Source organism: Ahaetulla prasina, chromosome 1 (genome assembly GCF_028640845.1).
Source record: "Ahaetulla prasina isolate Xishuangbanna chromosome 1, ASM2864084v1, whole genome shotgun sequence".
NCBI lineage: Eukaryota > Metazoa > Chordata > Lepidosauria > Squamata > Colubridae > Ahaetulla > Ahaetulla prasina.
The window spans coordinates 142,713,034-142,730,468 of NC_080539.1; the positions used below are offsets into that span (position 1 = coordinate 142,713,034).

At 38.2% G+C, this 17,435-nt stretch overlaps 2 protein-coding genes across 3 annotated transcripts in view; one reads left to right on the forward strand and one right to left on the reverse strand.

The window, feature by feature from the left end:
• The first annotated feature begins 8,404 nt into the window (after nt 1–8,404).
• The window catches only part of ANGPT2 (angiopoietin 2), a 92,259-nt gene continuing 83,228 nt past the window's right edge, over nt 8,405–17,435 (forward strand). Inside the window, exon 1 of the mRNA XM_058177189.1 lies at nt 8,405–8,670. Within this exon, the coding sequence (XP_058033172.1) occupies nt 8,428–8,670 (243 nt within the window). The 5' untranslated portion in view covers nt 8,405–8,427. The remainder of the gene's footprint in view (nt 8,671–17,435) is intronic.
• Nucleotides 13,490–17,435, reverse strand: part of MCPH1 (microcephalin 1) — a 116,045-nt gene continuing 112,099 nt past the window's right edge. The window contains exon 13 of one of the 2 annotated variants that reach the window (XM_058177143.1): nt 13,490–15,063. In XM_058177143.1, coding sequence (XP_058033126.1) covers nt 15,002–15,063 — 62 coding nt within the window. In that variant the 3' untranslated portion in view covers nt 13,490–15,001. The remainder of the gene's footprint in view (nt 15,064–17,435) is intronic. The other variant, XM_058177118.1, reaches the window with a different exon arrangement.

Consider the following 17,435-nt stretch of genomic DNA (forward strand, 5'->3'; position numbering starts at 1 on the left):
ATTGATTTCATTTTTAAAATGTAATGTGGATGTAGCTTTAATTGCCTGACTGCAATTGCCTTATGTAAATTTTCATCCTCCAAAATATGCAGAATCTGCAACTGAAATTCTAATTAATCTGATAGGCCTAAGCTGCCATGAAGCAAACAGGTAAGCAAGATGGACAAAAACTGGAAAAGCTCCCTCAGAGAAAGTAGTTAAGAAAAAATCAAATCTTTAAGGAAAGAAAGAAAAAAACCTCACCTGAATCAGATAAAAGAAGCTGGGCCTGAGCACATGGGAAGCCCCTCCTCAAGTCTCACCAACCAGAACAAAACAAGGACTTTGGGGGCTAAAAGGGGTCCTGAAGCCCACTACCTCTAAGTTGTCTTTGTACAGTAAGTGTGGATGAGTGTGTGTGCACATTGAAAGAGCAAATAGATACACATTATAACCAATAAAGTTTGCTTTTATTTTAAATTCACTGGGTCTCCTTTTATTCTGAAAACCTGTGCCTCAATGTTTGGTTGAAAGTGATTTGACACTCAAATTATTTTCAACCGAACACTGAGGCATAAACAGTTCTTTAGAATACAAGGAGACCATCAGCCAAACATGTAACGTTAGATTTGGGGAAATGGAATTACTTTGTAGCTATAAAGCAATTAAAGTTAAATCTCCATATAATGATTCTCTACTAATATAGTGAATAAAATAATGCCTTCCCACTTGCCTCTCCGTAAAAATCTCAGTTGCTTTGACCTTTGGAGGGACCAAATATGAAATGGAAAATCTATTCAGAATATTGTATCTCTCTGCAGTTTAGATTATAATTGTGAAGCTCCACATCAGCTGAAACCATATTGATGCAGAGAACATTTTATACCTTTTACTGCCAATACACGGAAAGCATGGGAACCAAGGAACAGGGATATGGTACAATGATTTGTATCCAACAAGCACCATCCAATTCATATAATTCAAGTTGCAACTTAATTTCTTTTTGATTAATTACCAACATGTTTGCTTAATAACTACCCAAAAATGCCAAAAACATGACTCCTTAACTTACGACTGCGAAGTTTTATGACTGTAATTCACAATTCAATTATCACCGTACATAGAGGACTATGATACTTATAGTATAGTATTGAATGGGATGCCTTACTCCACACACGTTGCACCTGTTCTAAAGGATTTGCAATACTTGCCAATCTATTAAATAAGTTTTGATGTGATGACATTAATATTTAAGCCCCCCTTAGCACCTGAATGAAAGGATATAAATCTACTTGGCAAATAGCAAATAAACAAGCCTTTAATTAAACCAATCTCTAAAACATCTGTACTATTCTGGGTAAATCTTGTTCTCCACACTATAATTTGTACGTTGTATTTGGTGGTCGTGTGAAAATAGGCTTTCTTTATGTAGCCCTATGCAATCTGAGCTACAAAAATATTGATGGCTATCAGAAAAGAGATACAAAATACTGTAATGAGAAGTGAGCAACCATTGCCCTTTACGACCTATGGAATTCCAGCCAGGAATTCTGGGAGTTGAAGTCCACAGGTCTACAATGTTTTTCTACAGAAGAATCTGAACTTTTGCAGTCCAGATGTACTATACTGCTTAGTTTATGCTTGACTTGTGAAATGACCATCCCTTCTCTGAAGAGATTTCTTCAGCTGCAATATATCCCATTCTCCTCATAAAGTTTGATTTCTGCTTTTAAGTAGGGTGACCAGATGTCTGAACAGGGAACAGAGGTCATGGACAATTGGAAAGGAGGACAAAAGGAAAAATGGAGGATACACTAACTGTTTAACTTCATTGGCATCTGGGACAAAAATTGCGGCAAAAAATAACTAAAAAGTCTACTTAGACCTACAGGTAAATGTAATTTTTCCTCATTAAATAAGCCTTTGGTAGTCAAGGATGAAGCATTTTGGATAAAATGTTACTCTAGCTAAAGCAGCCTTGCTCAGGCTCTAGAAGTTTCTAATTAGAATAGAGAATAGAATAGAATAGAATTTTTTATTGGCCAAGGAATTTGTCTTGGCTTATATGTACAAAAAAGAAAAGATACATTCATCAATTAGGTCTACAATTCCCATAATTCTTCAGCCAATATGGCAAAAGTGCTGCCCTGGGAATTACTGGGCACTGTAGTCCCAACACATCTGAAGCACATGAGACCAAGGAAAGCTTCCTTAATAAATCCGGGTGGGGTGGGGGGTGGAGGTCGGGTGGGAAATAAAAGAAATATATTAAGTTAGGGATAAATGTTCTATTGTTATTTCAGTGATGCAACTGAAATTTATTTCTTGCTTGATTCCAATCAGTTCTCCAGGAAGATTATAATTTGTATTTTGTGAAGAGCTATCTTTAGTATTTCAATTAGTTTTCTGCTTGTAAATGACCTCAAAAAGATTTCCATTATTTCTATGAAATTCATTAATAGAGTAAGAAGTTAGACAGTGAAATTATATTCCAAATAACCAAAGTGATTGAGTTAGAATGTAAATATGTGCAGTGACTTCAAATGTGTGACTGAATGCCCTAAATCCCGTCCAATGGATTCTGCATAAATTGAGCCATACATTTTGGTTACTCGCCTAACATAGATTTTAGTAATATTGCTCTCATGTAACTCCCAAGAGTATTATATGAAAGGAAGTGGAGAATGTTCTTTCTAAAAGCATGAAGTGGGAAAATTTCAACTACTATTTATAGCAACATTTAGGCTGTGGAAATCCCAGACATTATCTGCCTATTTATAGTGATCTTTTTTCAGTTGAAAACAAGTTGCCACAGACGTACTGCACTTTTATCAGTCATTTAAAATTGATAACCTTTATGTTAGAAGAATAGTAAACTCTATGGAAAGAAAGAATAACATTTTGTAATATACATCATTTCATACAAATAAGTGTCAATGTCGCACATGTAAAAAGACCCAATTTTAGAAGTAGGACGTCTGCTGATTCCGGATTCGGGGAAGGGTACTATGGATATCCTAGCCATGTATCGTCTGATTTGGGGGATATTCATTTATATACAGTACGTGATTCCAGGGAGTCCTGCTAGTGGAGGAATTATGGGAACAGTGTGAACCTTTATCAAATGACCTTTAAACTACCGCCATCATGTGGGAGCTGCTCTTTTAAGTGTTTCAATACGTCCCCAACTGCTGCAATTTTTCATTTCATGAGAGTTCTCTTGAGCAACTCTCTTTTTTAGGATTCAAACTATAGAGAGGTAAGAAAACAAGGATAGTTGCCTAGGTCATTTCAGTATTTCAGCAGAAAACTGTAACTTCTGAATGGATTATAATCCCAGAAGAGAACAGAAGTTTGTCTGGGCTAGTGGTGAGAAACCAGGAGACAGAATTCTAGTTTCTCTTTAGACATGCAAGCTGGGTGAATGACTTTGGACCAGCCACACACACTCTGACCAATCCATCTCACAGGGTTGATATATAGAAGAGGAGGAGGAAGGACTATTGGATATGCTCATCACCTTGTGTTATTTACAAAAATAATAAAAGGATAAAAATCAAATAAATAAATAAAAAGTAAGTAAGTAAAAAGTTGACCTTGCCCAGGCATTACTGTATTTACAGTGCAATTTACTTCATGGTGTGGCTGTGAGCATAAAACGGGATAGAAAGAATACTATTTTGAGCTGCTTATAAGAAGGATAAAAAAGCAAATAGTAAACTGGTGCAAACCAATGGAGTTAGTACATGATTGACCATATTGCCCTATCTCATTCCAAGCATTAACCAGTGTCCATGGGTAGTCATTTGCTTTTGAATTGTGATGTTGGAAAAGACTCTTGAGAATCCCTTGGACTGCCTGGAGAAAAAATCAATTAATCCTAGAGCAGTGGTTCTCAACCTTTATAGTGCTGCGACCCCTTTAATACAATTTCCCACGATGTGGCAACCCCAAACGTAAAATTATTTTTGTTTTGAATTTATCACACCTGAAGCCATATTGGCTAGCGATCTGAAGTGCTTGCGATTGCCTTGAGGACGGAGGCATTAAAGCGGAGACTCTTCCCCTATTAAGTTTATCGCGCCTGAAGCCAGATTAGGCTAGCAATTGGGAGTGATTGCAGCTGGCTTGAGAGGGAGACATCAGAACAAAGATTTGTCTCTTTTTTAATTCATTGCGCCTGAAGCCGAATTCGGCAAGTGATTTGAAGAGCCTGCAGCTGGCTTGTGGAGTCAACCATTGGAGCGTGATTCTGCAACTCGCAAGTATACTTCCCATATTTCCAATGGTCTTAGGCGACCCCTGGCAAATCGTCATTCGACCCCCAATGGAGTCGCGACCCACTGATTGAGAACTGCTGTCCTAGAGGGAATCACCCCTGACTGTTCTTTGGAAGGACAGATACTTGAAGCTGAAGCTCAAGTACTTTGGCCACCAAATGAGAAGAGAAGACTCATTGGAAAAGACCCTGATGTTGGGAAAGACTGAAGGTTAAAGGAGAAGGGGATGACAGAGGATGAGATAGTGTCATCGACACAATGAATGTGGATTTGGACAAACTCTGGGAGACAGTGGAGCATTGTACCCTAAGGTCCATGGGGATCACAAAGAGCTGGACACAACTTAGAGACTCAACAACAACAGTCATTATGATGCTTAATAGGAATTTATTATTGGTCAGAAATGTACCATCTGGGCACATTGTCCCCTAAATCCTGAGGTACTTTCCAAGTTCCCAGCCACTATGAGAGAAAAGAGAAATGATTAAATGGAATCACCATATAAAATGCATTTAATGTTGTTTTAATTACAAGTTTTCATCCTGGCCCCTCCAGTTTTTTTGGCAAGACTCTACATTATTTTTTGGGAATGTATCCAAAGACCAAATAAAACTCCTGGCATCAAAAATGTTTTATACCCATAATATAAATAATTGTGTGAATAGTACAACAATGTGCTTATTTAAAAATAATATTGCTTGAAAATAACATTGCCTATTTTGTACTGCTTTGTATTTACAGTATATGTATTGAATGTTCTTGCAGTGTATTATTATTTTGTTTTTTAAAAATAATTTGCTTGCTAGGCTTTTATTTAACCTTAGAAAGTGGACAAGAAAACATGATATAAACTATATATGGGAGAAGTCAATGACATCCTAAATATATATGGGTGAAGGCAACACACATTTTGTTTACTTTTCTCTTTTTATTTTCAATGCAGTACTTCAAGCTTTTAAAATATTAGAATGATAATACTTTTCAGCTATGTTATATAAAGATTATTGTGTTGAAATCTGCACTGAAGTAATGTATAATGATTTACATTAGAATAAAATGTTTAAACTTTACAAAAGCACAACGTAACTGGTGGCACCAGGTTGGAAGGCATGATAATTCTGACTAGTGTCTGAAAAAAATTAGGTAGAACTGAGCCTTTAACTTGAAATTCCAGAAACTAAGTCAGAATCATCATGGCAAATATTAGCACTCCCATTACCAGCCATGCATAAAAATGGTACCATCTACACATCCAGTGTTACCTGCACATGTATCTAAGTATCTTTAGTCTCCTCTCATCCTAATGCAGTGCTTCTCAAATAGTGGGGCGCGCCCCCCAGGGGGGGCGCGAGGCTCCATAAAGGGGGGCGCATTTGACCTCGGCAAACACTGTCATAACAAGCTAAGCCCCGTGTTTACAGTCGCGCGGGGCGCGCGAAAAATGTTTTCTTCCTAGGGGGGCATGACAGAAAATAATTGAGAAGCACTGTCCTAATGGGACTAGTCCGCCCCATTCACTTCAGCAGAAGAGGTCTACTTTGTATCTGCCAAAGAATTTCTTTGGCAGGGACTAGGAGAAGAGCTTTTTTTACTGTGGTCCCCACATTCTGAAATATTCTGGTACAGGTGAGGTGTCCCCCACCTTCTCCTGACTTCCCAGAAGTGCCTGAAAACCTGGTTCTATTGGTTGGCCTGGGGTCTCAATAAGGGTATACTTCATTAGGGGTGGGTGGCTGACGGGAGAGAAAAGATCGAAGCCCCCCCATGTTGCTCATCCTCTTGGTTTTTTTAGATTTCTATTTATAGTAATCCTTTTAATCGTTTTGTATTTTTTACTTTTTAATTTTTTTAATATGTTGCAAGCCTTTGATATTGCATGAATTGATATTGCAATATAGCATAAAAATTTATTAATTATTCTAGCATCAATTCAATACAATATTGTTCAAAACTTTAAGAAGCCTGTTTTGTAAATCCAATGTAGGAAAGTTTTCCAGATCAGTCTTTTGTTTTGTTGTTTGTGTAGCCCTGTTAATTACAAATATATTGGCTAGTTTCATTTATATATCCAGCGTAGTATCTTTTTCCATATCATTTTTTGTAACCTGTAATTTTTAAGTCCATTTTCAGATCAGTCTCAATCTTGTCTATAAAAACAGACACTCTTTAAATTCTGGGTCCGTTGTTCAAAAATATCCTTCAATACACTCAATGTTATTTTGCTCTACTCTGTATTAGTAAGTCAAGTTTAGTAAGTCAAGTTTAAGTGATGTTCTATAATTGTATTATTGTTTCCTCTGGTTCCCTCTAGTGACCAACCTTCAAAGTCCCATCCTATCCTTTTTTAAATAATTCAAAGCAAAAAACATTTTTTTCACAGGAAGGTGGACAATTTTAATTTCAAACTTTTATTTCAAATCCATTCTGGACCTTTAGTCTGTTTGTAACTTTTCAAAATCAAACTTCTAATCACCTTTTTGCTGTTTGTTCTAATTTTTTAATTAAAAAATCCTTATACTTGTATTTAAATCGTCTCTTGCTAAGACTTGAAAATAATTTACCTGGTATTATCAAATGTGTTGATACTGAGGTTCTTAATAGATGAAAAGCAATTACAAGCCATTTCCCAGTGATTAGAAAAGGAAGTATGTGAACCACTGTCCTTTAAAAAGATGCCCACGATGTGAGTGAAAATGACTCTTCTCTTATCTGCCAAATCTAAACCTGCCAGAGATCATTGTCTTGACGTCTCCTTGTGAGAGCAAGTGTATGGAGCAAGGAGGACTTATTCTTGTTGTTAGTTGTGAAGTCGTGTCCGACCCATTGTGACTCCATGGACAATGTTCTTCCAGGCCTTTCTGTCCTCTACCATCCTCTGGAGTCCATTTAAGCTCACGCCTCCTGCTTCAGTGATTCCATCCAGCGACCTCGTTCTCTGTCGTCCCCTTCTTCTTTTGCCCTTAATCTTTCCAAGCATTAGGTTCTTCTCCAGTGAGACTTGTGGGCAGTCTCAAATCCTCTCCTTGTCTGCAGACGAATCAGAAAGAGCTGGTCTACTCACTGGCTTTTCATTCTGCCATAATTGTTGGTTCCACTTTTTGAAGAGATGCATTCAATTTGCCATTTCTTTCTTGGAAGTTCTGATATGTGCTAATATGAATTAACCTCTCCTGTGTATAAGATAAGCTTCATCACCTTGCTATAGTTTTCAACTATATATGTATGCCTTGCAATTGTTCATTCAGTTTTTCCCTGTGAAACATAGCTGCTTTGACCTTACATTAGCTTTTAGATTCACATTCTTCATTGCATCATACAACTACTCTAATATTAGCTGCCAATTATTCAGGTTTTCAATCAATATTATGGCATATTATAACATAACAGACATTTACATCCGTGAACAATACACTTAAATTTTCTTATACATTTCTCCACAAATACATTAAGCAGTTAAGGAATCATCGTGCATTCTTATCTTATTCCCTATTCAGTGATGAACAAATTTCTAAGAATTCTATTTATTCTCACACTTTCCATCATATATCACTCATTCTGCGCATTCAGCAACTGACATTCAACTTATCTTTGCTACACACGCTTTGTATTTATTTATTTAAACCATTTAAATAAACAGATGCCCATCTTATATCCAATTCTGGGCAGCTCCCAATCAAAAAACAGCATAAAATCCATAAAACTATAAAATTAAACATATTAAAAGCAACAAAAACCTCATGCCGAGTCAAACTTCCCCAACCCTTTGGGGAAAGGTGGGTGGATACCTGCCAAACCTCAGGAGCAGAGCATTCTGTAAGGCCACCCTATCTTATCTGGTAGAATGGGTAGATATCCTTAGGGAAAGGGGATCTCACAAATAACCCTGCCTTGTGCCATATAGGGCATTAAAGAGGATGGCCAGCATCTTGAATTGCACCCAGAAAGAAACTGGAAGCCAGTGCAGCTTGTGCAATAGAGGATTTACATGGGCAAATCTAGGGGCCTCCATTATTGTGCACACTGCTGCATTCTCAACTATCATGTTTCTCCAAAAAGAAGGCTGGGTCTTATTTTCTTTTGACTCCTGAAAAAAAGGCTAGGCCTTCTTTTTGGAGGGTTCTAATTATTGACTCACCTCGCAGCTATGGCACCGACAGCCCCACCCCGCATGAGCCAGCTGCTGTCCTACTTCTTCTGCGGCTGCTTGCCGCCACTTGCCTGCATCGTCCTGGCCTCCGTTTCGCTTTCAGATGCCTGCCATAAGAGAGCTCCGGATCGATCCAGAGCTTTGTTATTGGCTGCAGATAACAGATGCCGGAAGGCATCTGAAGGCAAAATGGAGGCCAGGGTGATGCGCGAGAGTGGCGGCTGCAGAAGAAGGCGAGGCAGGTGTCGGGGTGTGCAAGGTCTGGTAAGTAGGGCAGCTCCACCCCCCCATCCCCACCCTAGCTTATTTTTTACCTGTGTGCCTCACCCTGGGGTGGACAGGGTCTTAATTAGGGCTACTTTTGTGGGTGGGGCTTAATTTGATTGCATGCGCTCAAAAACGTGATAATGCTTCTTTTCAAGGTGGGTCATCTTTATGGAGAAATACGGTAGTTGAATTTTCTGGGTAGTCTTCAAGGACAGCTCCATGTAGAATGCATTGCAGTAATCCAAATGGGTGACCAAGGTATGACCATGAGCAAGGCCTTCTAGTATAAGAAAGAGTGCAATTAATGCACTAGATACTGTTTAGAGGCTCTCCAGCGCCATGGCTGCCATCTGCTTCTTAATAGGAGCTGGGAGTCTAAGAAAGTGATGTCTAACCTGTTTGCTGTCGCGTGCCAAAAGTGGGGGTCGCGCAGAGGGGTCACGCATGCGCATGCCCACACCCATAATTCAATGCACCCCAGCTCCCGTGCTCCCCCCACTTTTGGCACCTGATGGCACGGTGGGCCCTGTAGGCCCGTTTTTCACCCTCCCCAGGCTTTAGAGACTTTCTTAGAGCCTGGGGAGGGTGAAAATGGCCTTCCCCACCTACCTGGAAGCCCTTTGGAGGCTGGAAATGGCCTGTTTCCAGACTTCCGGTAGGCCCAGAAGGCCCGAAAATCAGTTGGCCAGCATTTGCATGTGCACCGGAGCTAAGCTAAGGCAACATTCACGTGCCCACCAATATGGCTCCACGTGCCACCTGTGGCACACATGCCATAGGTTTGCCATCACGGGTCTAAGAGGACCCCCAAGTTGCGTACCTGCTCAAATCCAGAATCCAAGATGAAGTATCATCTCCTACTAAGACTGACTGGAACTGGCCATGGAAGAAAGAGAACCACTGTAATACAATGCTTCCCATTCCCCAGCCACTAAATCCAGTCCAGGACTTCACATCTGCTTTCTCTAAACCACTAAATGCACCATAATCTTTCTCCCATTCATATATTTCTCAGTGACCTGCTGGAGAACAAATATCCAGGCTGCAGAAAATGTGCAGAAATAAATAATGCAGAAAATAGAAACCAATGACCTCACTTGTTTTGGGGCAATTTAGGGAAGATCGGTGTTTACAGACTTTGCAAATATGATCTCATGTCTACCCTACAGTACAGGACATAGGATATTTATGTCTAAATATCAAATGAACAAGTGTACTTTATACGGAGGAAGCAGCCTGGACAAAGGTGAGAGAACTTCCTTTTTAGAGATATGTCAAAGATTCTCCTAAGCATCAGAATTTCAAAATGCACAAACTCACTACGATTTTCAAATGCCTTCCACCAACCTGGTGCTTAGCAGATTTTGCCTAGCCCATCTGCTGTCTGGGGATGATAGGAATAGTGTTCAAATATACTTGGAGAATATCAGCTTGATAAAGACACAGCTAAAAGATTTGGATCACTGGTTTTTCCCCCTGAAAACTTTTTAAAAGTTTATGAACTTAACATTCACTACACAGTTCAGGCATCGATCAGTTTGTGCTTGGTCTAGATTTCCACTTCTAATTAAGGCAGTGAAAACAGAAGACTTGCAACAGGGTGGTCAAAACGAGAGGGGTCAAGCACCGCATCTGTTTAAAATTTCCAGGCTTTATTCCGATAAGCATTTCCTGATTCATTGTCAATTTAAGCTAAATTGGCACTGAAAACTGTCATAAAGACAAATAACTTCCATCCGGTGTGCTTCACGTGAATGTGGTTGTATTCCTCCTCCTCATTGGACGTTTTCAGGCAGGTACGGAGAACTTGAAGGCAATGGAGATTTACTGGAACAAGATATAGTATTATTGAAAATAGGCTAGATGGGAAGACCCACCCACTGTGGAATTTTATGAATGTATGCCTCTCACTCAGAAAATATTGCCTATAAAATGCTTGGAGTGGACAAAATAAACTGCCTAATGCTAATATAATAACATGCAGATTATTCTGTAGATAGATCTATATGTTGCAAGGATCATAATATAACCACCTGTGCAAATAAATTGGCTTCTGAATTTTCCATTACAATTCTTCTATATTCCCAGAAAAAAAACTACTGTTAAATTCAATGATTTTCTACTACCAGTCCTCTCCCAACAGTGTGACAGGTAGTCCTCAACTTACGACCATAATATCAGCCCAAAATTTCTGTTGCTAAGTGAGAAATATGTTAATTGAATTTTGCCCCATTTTATGACTTTTCTGGCCACATTTGTTAAGCGAATCACTGGAGTTGTTAAATTAGTAAGGTGATTGTTAAGTAAATCTGGCTTCCCCATTGACTTTGCCTGTCAGAAGATTGCAAAAAGTGAACACACGACCCCGGGACACTGCAACTGTCATAAATGTGAATCAGTTGGCAAGCATCTGAATATAAATCCTGTGACCATAGGGATGCTGCAACGGTCATAAATGTGAAAAATGGTCATACGTCACTTTTTTTCAATGCCATTGTAACTTCAAATGGCCAACTGTTGTAAGTCGAGGACTATCAGTATTGGATCAGAGGATTTAGGGAATCTAAAATGAAGATACACAGTGTTAAAAAAACCAATCAAATTTATATGGCCACCCATTTCACAAAAAGCAACTCTGGGCGATGTGCAACAGTCCAATAAAACAGTAAAACTACAAAACATTATCTAAAACCATTAAATAATTAGAGGGCATTTAAAAAAACTATAAAAGCAAAACTAAACAAAAAAAAAACAGGCAGAGGAATATTAATAATAAGGGAGCCAATTCACTAGTTCATCTGTCCCCTGGATCCTCAGGCTTGCTGGCAAAACCATGATATAGTTCAGGTAATTTTAGTAGTTTCCACTGGCTTTCATTCAGATAAGAATTTCCATTTCCCCCCCTAAAAAAAAGAGGCTAAAATTCTCCTATGCTTTAGGAAACCTACTGCAGACATTGCCTGGATTGGCACTAGCAGTTTACTAATTTGTTATCCACCTGGAAGCCTCTATAATGGAAAATTGATCTATAATACAGTAAGTGGAATATGAGTTCTACCTCATATCATTAATTTTGCCAACAACCATCAGCTGGCTGCTCATTAGTTTTTTTATTAGTAGCCACTGTGGTTAGTTAGTTGGTTTTAAAGATCCATTATACAATGAAACAGACTTCAGGGCAGTCTACAAAATTCAAATGGATTACAACTTGGTTATGTGTATAGAGGAGTTGACATATTAATAGTCTTCTAATAACAGTTCCACTTTAAAATATCCACAGTTGGAAGCAGAAGGTTAATACAAATGCCTTCAATTTTTATGATTCTTTGTGGCAAATTACTAGGAAGCACTGAAATATTTACTACTGTCATAATGCTATACTTCATGTAAAACCAGAAGGTCGGGGGACATTTCTATTTTATTTAAGCAAAAATGTTAATAGACTCCCAATAGGAAGCTTCTTATTTTGGCTTGGAGTTATACAGACCAGGAATTTAATAGGGACACCTGGCTTGGAAATAATATGTGTAAAAACAATAACACGATCTTGTCATAGTAGCTGAATACAAAGTGAATGATAATCAGCAATGTGATATGACAGCGAAAAAAAGGCAAATGCAATTTAGGATGAACCAATAAGGTATCATTTTCAAATCATAGGAGGTAGTATTTCTATCTATCCTTATCACATTTCATTTTAAGTATTGTGCCCAGTTCTGACTCCATACTTTAAGGCAGGGGTGTCAAACTGGCAATCCGCAGGCCAGATGTGTCACACGCAAGCCACGCCCACCACAGCTCCGCCAATGGGGAAAAACTTTGTGAAACGTCATGTGACAGAAACATCATGCCACGAGTTTGACACCCGTGCATTTAGGATTCAGATGAATTGAAATAGGTTGCAAGAAAGGCAATTGTACTTGAGGAGGGTTGGAATCAGTGGCCTGAGTGACCCTTCCCTTACAATTTCATGGATCCAAAGATGTTCTAAAAATCCTTCAAGGGCATTTCATACGATTTAAGTGAGACCCAAGGTTCTGCCCAAGAGGTAAAATATAATTATAGCTGAATTAGGTTTTACTGCAGACCTATAGGAATTGACTTGGTACCTTCGCATTCTTTCTCAAATTTTCCAAACGTAACTTCTTTTTGCCCAACAGGCTATAGTGCTTTTAAAGTACACTTTTCTTTTAATTAAACCCTTCCTATATATAATTAAATTTTAATTTAATTAAATACACCCTGTATGTCAAAGCCCTGTCCAGTTTTGCTTACTGGATATCCAACCCACTGCTAAATACAATGATCCAGTGGCTGAACATTTTGTCAGCACTTGAAAAACAAGAATGCTTTGCAACTCACGGTAGCTGGTGAACATTTTTTGGGTTTGGAAGCAAATAGGATTAGGCCTACGGAGTCCTTGTACCAGATGCATTTAGGAAATACTGGAGGATGGTCTCAGAATTCAGCAAAGAATCCTGAAAGAAGGCAGGATTAAACCATTTTTGTATGGTGTCAGGAAAATTACAGCATGCCTGGAATCACTTAGGAAAACTACAATCTGCTTGGAATCACCAGGACATGAGAGCTTCCTTTTTCTCGGCCAGTAGCTCTGCATCCCTTTCCAGAGATCTACTGACCCTCGGTCAGATCCCACTGCTTTCCAGTGAAGCCAAACGTTTGAACTGTAGATGAGCAATGTCAGGGCTCAGGGCCATCATATGTTTCTCTATGGTAGAGATGAAAGGGCTTTTCATATGGAGCAGTTTAACATCTACAACATTCAAATTGATTACAGGTAATCCTTAATTTACAACCATAGTGGCTGTTCAAAGATACAGCGGCACTGAAAAAAGTGGTTTATGACTGTTTTTCACACCATTGACCATTACTGCATCCCCTTATGATGGCTGTTGTGTCCCAGGGTCCCCCAATTATTTTTTGCAATCTTCTGACAAGCAAAGTCAGTGAGGGAAGCCAGATTCATTCAACAGCTGTAACTAACTGCAGTGATTCATTTAACAATGGTGCAAGAAAGATCGTAAAATGGGGAAGAAGTCACACAACAACTGTCTTGTTTAGCAATGGAAATTTTGGGCTCAATTGTGTTCATAAGTCCAGGGCTACCTGTACATCCCTAGTTTGTACAAATACAACTCTCTGTTTTGTGAATGGAGACTTTTTTGCGAATGACTATTATAGAAAGATACAAAAGAAATCCACTTTGTCAGTCCCTTCTGACCACTCATGAACACTTGGAGAAAAGGATCTTGTCAGAAGCTAAAATCAGAGATGGTTTTATGTATAAAACCTAAATTTGCAAAAGTTTCCTCAGCTGAAAGCAACAATGAACAGACATTAGCCTTGAAAATACCTTGAAAATACCTTTATTGGCGTCCCACTGTAAAATGTGTTACATATGTGCTTTATAAAAATGAACAGCTTTCCCCAGAGATTCCCCTATACACAATTTAAAATTTAATTTCTAGAGAATTTATGAGAAAACTATTTTGGAATGTTTGGTTACATAAATTAATGATGACAGGTTTTTGTGTGTAAAACATTTATGAGAGCTAAAAGACCATGATAGAAAAACTTTTAAACTTAAGTTTAAAAAAAGCTATTTTGCTGTTTACTGGGAACCATGTGTTCACATGTCACTTTCTATTAAAATATTTCTGTTTCAGACCATGATATATTGCTGCTTTGGCAGCAAGTTACTTAATAAAGGGGTTCATGTGTTTGTTGTCCATGAAGGATGGGTCCTTGTTTGTTAAGTAACCCTCAATTGGCATTTTGCTGAAAAGTTCATAAAGAGCAGCAGACAAGATTTTCTGTTTATAAAGATTTTTTAAAAAAAGTATAGTCTGCTTCATCTATTATGTCTTCGTAGTTTATTGGCTCTGACTGAATATATATCAGATGGATCCATTTACTTAGTGTAAATAGCTTAGTGAGATAAAATAGTTCTTTAGGTTAAGTATAGTGGTCGAAATCAAACATTACATGAGCAGTTTCTATGCATGTGACATAGTTTCTGCTCTGGAGGTTAAGGGATCACAGGAGGAATGGGAATTGTCTCAAGTTCTAGCTCAGCTGACAGATTTTTATTAAATGTGCTACTCAGTGCCTGTTGACATGGACTGTGTATAGATTTTAGAAGTGCTGTTTCTTCCCTGTTTCAATGTTATCCTTTTTTGTTTGTACAATATATACATTTAGCTTTCAACCTGTTCAACACTCACAAACCTGAAACACAACAGTATTAATTGTTCCATTTCTTAGATGAAACCCACATTTTATGGCATTAATTGACCCTTCATGCAGACTAAACCGTGTTCTGAAACAAGTAGTTTTCAAGAGGGCAGATCCTATAGTGGGTGATTGAATCTGGAGAGAGAAAGGAAGAATGTGATTTAGAATGGGCACTGAATCAATAGATTCATAACTTTTACAAGATAGTAGTTGCACTATTATTTAAAGTATTACTGCTTAATAATGTCATCTTTGAAGGATTGATTTCTGCTTTATTCCATCCAGAAAAAAGGTGGATTGCCTTTTTAAGTCTTCCTGCTGTTAAACCCGCTGGTTGAGCTTTCAACAGAACAGAAAACAAACAGTGTAAGATTTTAAATGTCTAGACGTTTCAATTTTAGCAATAAGTTGAGAAAAAAAAATCATGCTCCAAACTGTTAACACAGGAATGCCACCAGTCCAAAGCAGCTTTATCTAGAGATCTTTCCATTCAGAAGGTGCTGTAATTTATCTTGTTAAGGGTAAGAGACAAGACATTTACCTCACTGAGGCATTTTATGTCAGCTCACCCACAGCTTCCTCTTAACCTTCTTTAGCACTTGCAAAAGCCAGAAGTGATGCTCCTTCCCACCCCCAAAGATCTGAACATTCTTAGTAAATAATACGGCTTCACACATGGTTTTGTCTTTCATTTGTAGATCAGGCAAAATTTGGCATGGACGCTGCCTTTTTGACTGTCTAAAACCAAAATACAAGACTAACAGTTAATTGAAAGTAGGGTTTGGTTCATCTTGTGTGCTAATGAGTTCAGCCTGCATGTCAAAGGAAATCCAACATTCAAATAATAATTAGGTCATGTAATCGGTTTCCTGTAAAAGCAACTCAGGGCTCTTCTTGGCTATGTGTAAAAGCAGTGCAGAACTTAAATGGGGCATTTCACTTTGACAAGTTTGATCAAAATGCCCCTCTGGAGTAGCACTCTCTTTTCTTAAAAAATAATTTTATTAATAATACAAATTTAAAAACATTGCTTCAGAGTTTTTACTTGGAGTTGGGTTTTTTTTCTGGAACGCTGACACATTGGACATGGTTGAACTTTTCCGGTTTATACATTTTCATCAATTTTTATCTTGCAACAAATACCATTCCTTATTGCTGTATATATTTATATTATTTATCACATTTCAAACAACTTGGGTTCTGTCATCTGTGAATGTTACATCAATACCCAGTTCGTACCTATCTATCATGACAACTGAGATAAAAGTTACTAAACATTCAATTAATCAATATTCCTTTATCCCAACATTCTTCCTCCTCTCTATCTAATAATAAAATTTGTTCCAGATTTCATAATACTCTGATTCGCTCTTATCCTTGAGTTCCAGCGTCAACCTGTCCATTTCCACACAAGTTAAGATTTTAGCTAATACTTCTTCTTCTATGGGCGTCTCTTTATTTTTCCATTTTTGGGCAAAGGCCAATCTTGCTGCTGTTAATATATATAACGCTAGATAAATTGTGCCCTTACTGTATTTGTCCTTTATGATACCCAATAAAAAGAATTCTGGTTTTAATTCTATATTTTGCATTAATATCTCTTCCAACCATTGTTTTATCCGTTGCCAATTTTTTTTAGCTTTTGGGGATTCCCACCACATATGATAAAAGGTCCCCAGTAATACCTGACACTTCCAACACATCAATGAATAATTTTTGCTCATTTTTGCAAGTCTTGTGGGTGGGAGATGCCACCTATAGAACATCTTCTATAGATTTTCTTTATACGTGGTAGCTAGAGTAATTTTAAAATTTCTTTCCCATAAATCCTGCCAATTGTCTAAATTGATGCCATAGCCGAAATTTTTACTCCAAGTTAACATGGTTTCTTTTACTTGCTCCTCAAGCAACACTCGCTTTTCAAGTGTGGTTTCACAGCAGCCATACGGCTAGGATGCTAATAGGGACTTCTGTGCTCATGCAGAACATCATACTTTCCTAGGATTGTCACTCCTAGTGACTTGGACAAATGTGACTAGAAACCAAATCTTCACTGTCTCAAGAAGGGAAGCCATTGCAATCACTTGTCAGTCAGTGACAGTGGAAGAGATGGTGCAGAATTTATAACTATTTCTGCTTCAGATCCTTTGTACTCTCTTTCTTTCTCTTTCCCTGCATAGAAAGCCTTTTGCCATCTGTTTCTCATGCTTCCTTGAACCATAAGTTGAAGGCAGTTACATGTTTACATTATCTACATTCCTGCTCTGAGAATCTCCCTGGGAATCTCCTGCACTAACGCAACCTTGAGACAGAAGTCCTTTTCTATCTCAGTGAAGTGGCCACTCAAGCCAGCTTTGCTTCACTTGGACACTTTGCTCCAGGGCATTGAGGTGGACCAATTTTCAAGTCAAGGCAACGCATCAGATTTGAAGCATGGGAACATCTGGGACTGAAACGACCCTATTTGTTTAGACTTAAAATCTATGGGTGACATGGGAAATTCTAGA